We start from the raw sequence: 9319 nt of genomic DNA, 5'->3' as shown, positions 1-9319 counted from the left end.
TTTTTCGAAACAACTTTTTATGTCGCGGCTGCAGCACACTTGGATCATTATGGATGAGCAGTATGGAGATACTCTGTGGATTCAATTTTGTGTTCTTGGACGTTAGTCTGGGGCGCCGTCTGCCATTAGGTGTGCTAGCCGCTCCGCCCGCCGATCTCCACAAGAGATGTGAGCACTCTAAAACTTCACCAGGGCCTCCATCGGCATATAGGTGAGTAGATAATGGCTGAATTTTCATTTTTGGGTGCACTATCCCTTTAATGCAAGTAGGATTAAATTCTTACTCTTTATATATATTTTTTTTTCATAAAATAAAAGACTGAATCAGAAATTAATTATAATTTTAGGCATCAAAACATGCATGTTTTGGTTGCAGTAATATCCAGAGTGATGTTGGCTACTTTTAGTTATAATCTATATTTAGTCCATATTATTCTTCAAGAAAACAGATACTGCTGTACACACAGAAGCACTAACAGCTTGTGTTAATCATTGGCTCTGATGCTGCTGTCTGAGAGTTGCTTCTGTTTAATTTCTCCTTTTCATTATGTTCTGATTCATCTGTTGGTGTCAGTGGTTGTGGTGACTGCGGAACTTTCACTTTGAACACATCCCACTTCTCAGGAAGCAGCCCTTTGTTGAAGAGCACAGAAACCAGATAGGAGAACAACAAGGTGGCAGCAATGGCAGACAGCATGGAGATGGTCTTCACTGGAGAGTACTGGACATAAACACCGTCCTCAAGAGTGCATCCTGGGAAGTGTATGACCGGTGGTAATCCTAGTGAGGGCTCTCCACTGAGCAGTCTCAACACAAATCCCACCAGGAAACCAATAACAGCCCCGTAACCATTGGAGATGTTGAAGAAGAGGACGCAAACAAGTTGAGGGAAGATTACGACGTAGGCCACTTCAGCACCAGTGAACCAAAATGTTAGGATGCTGTTTCTCAGGTTGGTCAGCGATGTACTAATCAAGCCCACTACCAACACAGAAGCACGGATCACCCACTGAGTCTCTCTGTCTGATGCCTAAAGAAGACAGTAGAGAATCACTTTCAAAATAAATGCCATGCCTCCACAATAGCAAATAGTGTAGTCAGATTGCCTGTTGTGATGTAACAAATAGAGTGAACACATGAAGATTTTCACCTGAGGCCTCAGGATGTTCTTGTATATGTTGGAGGTGAAGACAGAAGCTGCAGAAAGCAATGCAGAGTCAGCTGACGACATCACAGCAGCAGCCACACATCCAGTACCGATAATGGAGACAAAGGCCGGGGTGAGGTGCTGCAGGGTGATGGGAAGAACTATAGCTGATTCCCCACGTTCATATGGAGATGGAGAACCATAGGAGGTCAGGTTCCAGTCTGAGGCATGGACACAAAAGGAGGAAACAATGAAGAATGGTAACGTTCAAACATGCCCCAGACCCCAGTTAACAGTCAGTCAAATAAATTATTTGTCCCATGACACATGGGGGAGTTTCAGTAGTGTCTTCATCACAGATCCTTTCGACATGAGGGTAGAACTTGAAGGAAGAACCTCCTCTTGACCCCCTCAGTGCTGGCCTGCTGTAGCCATATCTTCTTCCTGACCTCAGCAGGCAGGTGGTTGGGATCTCCTAAACGTATTATTGCGGCACCTGGTAAACATCCTTTATGCAAGGTAGAGCAGCACCTATTGTATGTTCAGCCAAACAGGGTCTTACATGGGGTCTTGATGTTCTCCCTTAGGATGCTCTCGATGGTGGAGTAGAAATTCCTCAGTGTTTGAGGGGGTACCTGTAATTTTCTCAAGCGTTTGAGGTGAAACAGTTTCTGCCCTGCTGTTCTCACCACTGAGTCAGTCTGCAGCTCCCAGATCAGGCCCTCGGTAATATGCACATCAAGATACTTGAATCTGTCCGCCCTCTTAACAAGGACCCGTTGATATTAAGATGGGGAGAGTTCCTTTACTGCTTCTTCCCAAGTTGACTATCATCTCCTTAGTTTTGTTGACATTTAGTAGTAGGTTGTTGTCTTAACACCAGCGGGTTAGGTGCTCTGCTTACTTCAGTTAGGCTTTTTCATTTTGACTTGATGATGATGTTAGAGTCCAAAGTGGCTAGACAATCGTGTGTGTACAGGAAGTACACCAGGGGGCTCAAAACAGAGCCCTGGGGTGCTCCAGTGTTCAGGATAATTGCACATCACACTAACACTTTTTGATTCAATTGATCGTTCTTTTTGACTTCGACTTTTTGGCCACCCTACAGGTGGATCACGTTATGGCAATGCCATTTGGTCAGACTATCTATTATTTTGATCCAGGATGAATTATCTAAGCAACTGTAGCAGGAGGCGATTTTCTTCCCTGCCACTATTGGGCACTGTGCCAGCTTTTAGCTATTGTGATCATTGGGCGGCGCCACGCGCACCTTTATATCTAGGCGTGTGGTCGCGCCCGTTCTTTCTTCCGCTCACTCCCATGGTGGCTGTGGCTCGGCGTGGCAACATTTTGTTTGGCGTGGCACTGGCAGCCGTTTTTGTTCACCGGACGGTGCTTTATTTAACGTGAAGGCTCCTTGGTGTGGCGTGCGCCCTGTGTTTGGTTCGCCATCAAAGCACACCGTCTCCTCTCTCAGGTAAGCGCCCTGCCACCTTTCCTTTGGTGTACGTGTGCGTAATGCGCACCTTGGTGACCCGATCTCCACTCCTTGCAATGTGGCTGACTGTTGGGGGGCCGGGGAGGATGGGGTGACCTGCTGGAGCCCCGCTGTGTGTCACTATTTGCCCGCTCTGGTACGTCAGTCCACGCATTGTCTGCGCTTTTGTTTCATCTGTCTCTCAGCGCTCAGCTGATTCATATCTGTGCGTAATTCTCAGGCTGTGCACTCGAGCTGTGTCCTGGGGCTCATATCCTCCGGCTGCCTAGAGTTTGCTGCGCCTGGTATGTATTTATTTGAGATTTTTGTCAAAAGATTATTTTCAGTTATTTAATTAATTTACTAAATATCAGGTTTTCTTGTTTTTGCAGCGTTGTTCTGCAATTGTTTGGCCCGCCATTGACCATCACTCCCTGGGCCACACTGCTGCTCTGGCTCTCTGGCTCTCTGGCTCTCTCGTTCTGGCTTCCTTTCCTTTTGATTTAATTATTATTTTGATTTAGTTGCTTTGGAATTGGTTTATTTTACATTTTCATTTTTGACTTGTTTGGGCTCTTTCAGCTCCCTTTATTTTTGGTTCTTTACTTTTAGTTTGGTTGTTATTTTGGATTTTGTAACTTTGTTCTGTTTGTTTTGTTCTGTTTTGGCCGTTCGGCGGCGAGCGGGCTAAGTTTGCTGTCCGGAGCGGCTGACCGCTGCCTGGCCTGCTCTGTCTTAGAGGTCTAACTGTTTCACAGGCTGTTCTAGGACAGACATTGGTTGCCCCCGCCTAGTGACCATGAGCCAAATATTTTAAGTCTGTATTTCACCTGTTTTCTTTGCTATCTATAATTTAATTTAATAGACTTACTTTTGTATTTAGGTTTCATTTGTTGTATTGAAGTTATGTTGTCCCTTGCTTATTTTCCGTTAGTTTATTGAATTAGTTGATTATGTGTATTTAAATTATGTAAATCTTTAAGCCTTGTAATCTGCTTTCAGGGCTTGCCACTACACCAAAACAAAGTCATAATGATCTTGTGCTCACTATAGATTTAGATTTCATCTCTGTGCTTATGTTTCTGGATCTCAGTGCAGTTTTTGATACCACTTGTCACTTGTTTTGGCATTTGACAATTTGGCATCTCTAAATCTAACCTATCTAAGAAAACACTGTGTTTCATGCACATCTTTACATTAATATTTTATCATGTGACTAGGGACCTCAGTGTTCTGTTTTTGACCCTCAATTTTTCTTTCTTTATATCTCACCTTTTGGCCAAATGAGACACAGTCATGGAATCAGTTTGCATCTGGTATGCTCATGATACTTAGCTCTATGTGCCCATTGAAGGCATATTATCATTTCCAAATCATTAAATTACAGGCCTGCTTGTTTGCAGTTAAAGACCAAATATCAAGTACTTTCCTGGTACCTGAGGGGAATTTCTTGCCCCTCCACTAAGAGATAAGAGACCAGCAGTGACACCAGAACCTCACTCAGAGACACTTCAGCGGAGGGTAAAGACCTTCCAGATGGACAGTCTTCCTTGACTTTTATGTAAAGTTTGTCTTTGCAAGATGAGAATATAGACATCAATTTTCCAGATTTACCAACATGTAGAAACTGTTAATACCTGTAGATGCAGCAGCTGCCCCGAGCAGTACTGGAGGTATCCCAAATATAAGTAACACGAAAGCAGCAATAAGGCACATGACCTTTGCTGTGGACGTGGAAGATGCTGACAAGGTCCTCTGGTGGAAGCACTGATATCCCATACTCCCCAGTGCCTTAAAAGTAAAGCAGTTAGTTGGTTAATTTAATCACTTGTGTGTCATTCTGTAGATATCTATCAAGACTATTGGGAATTGCATTCAATATACTGTAAGTATATATGCTGTTTCCTTACAAAGAATAAGAAATCGTCCATCATTATCCAGGTCTTTTTCAGCCCCGGTCTACCAAGCCAAGGAGCATGTAAGGTGTTGTTCGTCAGTGTCTCGCCAATGTCCAAGGAGTGTGGGTTCATCAAAACAAAGGGAACACAGATCCACTGCAGAAACAAATACAAATAGTAATCACAAACACACGACTTTTAAAGAAGTATTTGGAGATTTTGATGCCTTATGTAACAGTTTTTTAGCAAAATAATAAGCCTGGAACTTCTAAAACTTAAAGTATAGAAAACTCACCAAGCTGACAAATATGAGCACAAGCTGTATAATATCTGTGTAGGCCACAGAGTAGAGACCTCCCAGCAGTGTGTAGGTAATGGCAACGGCAGCAGAGATCCAGATGCACACAGTGTAGGACAAATCCAGGACCACACTCATGGTTCCTCCTGCCAAACACATTATATTGAAGACTTGCAATGGTTTTGGCACAAATTTGATGTCAAGCAGGACTGATTGCCTGGTGCACCCCTGCAATTTGATTAGCTCCTTCCTAAGTACTGTTGTCCTCATTTGCTTGTAGTTGGCAGTAGTTTGTGTGTCTTTCAGAGAAGACAGTATCTGCCAGAGGTGGTAGTATGTAGAGATGTACCAATACCACTTTTTCCTTCCCGATACCGATTCCGATCCCTGAACCTTAGGTATCTGCCGATACCAAGTACCGATACGATACCAGCGCGTAAAACAAAAATGGATGGGATATGAATTGTTGTATGTCTCAACTCCTAAAACTCTATGTAAAATATTAAGAAATGAATACATAATAGTAGAATGAATGCCATAAAACTTTTTTTTATTATTATTATCCAGTGTTACCAAGACATTTTAAAGGCTACAGTAGAAAGCTTTTTAAACTCCGATTATCCAGTGTTACCAAGACATTTTAAAGGCTACAGTAGAAAGCTTTTTAAACTCCGCTCCGTTTCCATTTCGTTTGCCTGTAGCGTGCGTATGCGTAATGATGTGAGGCATTACGTGGTATCGGATTGGTCATAGGCTGTACTTGCCGATACCTGATACCGCATTTTAGGCAGTATTGGAGGCATTTCCGATACTGGTATCGGTACAACTCTAGTAGTATGTTACTCATGTGCAAGTCTTAAATCTTAACCTTCAAGCCTTAACCAAGTCCTGAGTCACTGTGGTGAGAATCAAGCAAGTTGCACCAATTGGTGGAATGTAACTAAATACATTAACTTAGATACTGTAAGTACAAATTCGAATCTTTTCTCCTTATGCCACTTTCTACTTCTACTCCACTGCATTTCTCTGACAGCTTTAGATACTAGTTACTTTACCAATAAATATTTTTGGACAGAAAACATAAAACACATATGAGTAGGCCTACAACTGGAACTATTAGTCAATTAATGAATTGAAGGAAAATAAATTGGCAACTGTTTTGATACCCTGACCTGAAATTTAACCTGGACCTGCCCACCTGACCTTTTATGGACACATGATCTTGCTCATGAGTCCATAAACTATCATACCCTTTTATATGATTGATAAGTCCCTGAACTGTGTCAGTCTGCATAGTAGACAGTGTTTGGGTCTTATTCCCGTTACCCTGCTTACTTCAGCTGTGACAAAGAATTACCAAACATAAAAGCAGCAGGACTACGCAGTAATATTTAGCGACACAGCCATCCAAAATCACAGTGCATACAAATGGGAAAAATGGCAGTATAACAGGAAGTCGGGGAGAACAAGTCACGTGTGCACGTTCACAAGTTTGTATTTTTTTTAATTTTTTTTTTAAAAAGCGATATCTAAGCGATATCTATACAACATTGATAGGAAGTTACATTAATGGCAACATTTATTTTACTGACATGATAAAAGCAATGGAAACACAGTGACAAAAATATGTATATATGAAAGAGAATTGCATATATGCATATACCGCACCTAATCCAATTAGTGTTGTGGTCACCATGAGTGCATCTACACAAAGTGAAGCCAGGCTCAGTCCACCTGTTAGTGCTTTTCCATACTTGGCATGGAAAGGGTCCAGCATGGTCACACAGTTTCTTTCTCTCAGAGGCTTTGCAAACACTGAGCCAGCTTGATGTAAAAGAGGTCAGAAGATTATTAGAAAACAAATTAGAAAACAAAAATAATAATCAAAGGATGGGACACACTGAACACAAGAGAAAGAAACATTCAAATGTAACGTAACACCCTGAAGTACAGTAAAGTGCAATTTATACATCTGCTGTTGTGTGACCATACATTCTTTGCAGGCTCACCTCACAGAGTTTAGGCATGTATAGACCCCTTTACTGTTAGTAAACAGTATGATTGTTTTCTGGTTGGCTCCATAGTTGCCCTCAGTTTTCCTATGCTGGATGACAGAGAGATGCCAGGGCAGCATTACCAGGCCAGCACCTTCTCATCCCTTGCATTCCCCCGACATTTTGCAAACATTTTTTTCTTATTAATTTGTCTATCAGAAGCTTCCATTTTCCAGTTCACTTGCTATATTACTCTCTTTTTTGGGTTAAATCATCTTTAGAGGAGGGATCATACAAGTGACAACATCGTCTAACTTGCTTTGCTAGCCGCTCTTCAAACTGGTCCATGCTTGTCCTGGCTGTTGTAACAGATGTGAGGTACTTGTTCATAAATCTCACCTCCCAGTTTATATATTCCAAGAAAAATCTGTGGTGTCTGCAGTGCCTGGCATGTAGTCACATGTTTTGGCATGTCTCTGTGGTTCTGGAAGCTCTTTCCACATCAGTATAAATCAGGCATACGTATTCTGTAAATTCTGTGATCTTAAATGTGTTGTCTTAGTGAGTCATTATTTAATTTCTTCCTGCTTTACCGTTTACAGTTTCCATTTAATTTAACATTTACATTTTAAAGATGCATCTGTTTATGAATTTAAGATTTTTTTGTTTTTGTCAATTCCATAATCTGATTGCATAATTACTGGTGCCAATTTCCAGTAAGCACGTTAGAAATTACTTTTTAAAATTGATTTTAAGCATCAAATTCATATCTATTTATTATTCACTCATTAGTCACTATTAATTAATCTGGTGGCGTACATCAGCCTCCATACAGCCAAGCACAACTCAAGTTTGTTGGTATTGTCAGGGATACATGGAGTCATTTTTATGTGTCAACTTGTTAAACAATGACAGTTAAATATGACAGTATCCTGTCAGATGTACTTTCAAACTCATACCAATAATAAAAGATGAGCTGTACGCCATTATCATCACGAGTGTCCAGGTTAGTCCCATAGAGGGCGTGTAGATCATCTCAGCTGTTCCAACAATGAAGCCTCCTCCGACCCATGTAGCTACAGGAGGAATTGACACACACCAAGTGATTAGGTGGACAAAAAGCAGCTTTTTGGAAAGGGGACAAAAGGAGATAATCTTAGATGATATGTAAAGAGATTTGTCTGACAGAGGAGAGTTTATCACATTAATTTAGATATCTTTGCAAATATCTTTCTGATTGTGATATATACTGAGCCCCGCATGATTCCTGCTCTCATGTTAGAATTATCTTGTTGATTCTGTTGCATGCTTCATTCCATCCAGCCACTCACCTGCTTCTCATTTCTCTATCAGCCTCGCATTGTTTGCATATCGATCCATCGGCACTCATTCCTGGCTGTCTGTCAAGTTCGCACCTGCGCTAGGTTTCCAGCCTTTGTGTGTGCGTGCCTGATGAACAGATTTATGGTGACTGGTCAACCAGTCAAACTTGTCCCTGTCTGGACAAGTTTGACTGGTTGCGACCCTTGCCTGCTTTTAGAACTCAGTAAATGAGAACTTTTGTTTTACTCTGACTGTCTTTGTTGTGCTTTTGTGTAAGAGGTTGTTGTTTTTCTGAGCTATGAGTCTTATTGCTTAATCGAAATTGATAACAATCTGGACTGGTATCACAACACTGATGCCCTCTAAAGTAAGAGACAGAGCAGACTACTTTTATTATAATATTGTTTTAGTTAATAAACTTCTTATTATTTAATTCTCTGTTACTTTCTATACTGTCTAGGAGCTCTGACAGTGGTGCTGGTATTATAACCTTCTGATTTTGTGTGTGTGTATGTCGGATGTTATTGCATGACGTCTGTCTGTCTGTCTGTCTGTCTGTCTGTGAACAGATTTTGGCAACGCAATAGCATCACAACCATGCAAGGTGCAGTCAGATCTACAGGTGTGTTATTGAGATCATAATGAGGGCCAAGTTCTAAGTTGGGTGTGGTCCAAGCAAGGGTACAGGAAGTAGGGGGATAGGAATTAGAGAAGGGGCTACTGGCCCTCCCACTTTACGCCCCTGGCCAGTGTTTGTTTAAAGCCACAGAATCACCACTGCGGCAGGTGCGATCCCATCATAAGATGGTCGCTAATCAATATTTATGTCAACTGAATTTCCCCAATAAAGGTGTATCTCATCTTAAATTTTGCAGCTATATAACACTCACACTGAACAAAACACTGAAGATATTAATATATCCCTATTAACATATTTCCTAAATAATCACTCTACTTTTGTCAGCTGTGTGCTCCTCACCTGTCATTGTGAAGATCCCCACCACCATGTTAATACTCCTGTTCCCCAGCAGGGTCATCTCCATTCCAGGGGCTCCACTTTCCTTCTGTTTCCTCTTGGACTTGAAAGAAGCCCAGATGCCAGTCCCAAGGACCAAGAGGTAGAAAAACGCCATGGCTATCACTCCTGGGATGTTAACAGCCATGATGGATGCTGACTGTCTT

General features: G+C 41.7%; 1 protein-coding gene across 1 annotated transcript; it reads right to left on the bottom strand.

Annotated features, from left to right (window-relative positions):
• Nucleotides 1-325: 325 nt before the first annotated feature.
• On the bottom strand, nt 326-9319 carry LOC126406636 (high-affinity choline transporter 1-like). Its single transcript, XM_050071057.1, has 8 exons — nt 9117-9319; nt 7774-7890; nt 6489-6644; nt 4818-4966; nt 4535-4678; nt 4262-4415; nt 1151-1368; nt 326-1030 (listed from the first exon to the last, which is right to left on the bottom strand). Exons 1-8 carry the CDS (start codon nt 9298-9300, stop codon nt 473-475), a joined length of 1680 nt encoding a protein of 559 aa, XP_049927014.1. The 5' UTR covers nt 9301-9319; the 3' UTR covers nt 326-472.

Source organism: Epinephelus moara, chromosome 19 (assembly GCF_006386435.1).
Source record: "Epinephelus moara isolate mb chromosome 19, YSFRI_EMoa_1.0, whole genome shotgun sequence".
Classification (NCBI taxonomy): domain Eukaryota; kingdom Metazoa; phylum Chordata; class Actinopteri; order Perciformes; family Serranidae; genus Epinephelus; species Epinephelus moara.
The sequence above is the reverse complement of the archived record's forward strand: the minus strand, read 5'-3'. Positions and strand labels throughout refer to the sequence as shown.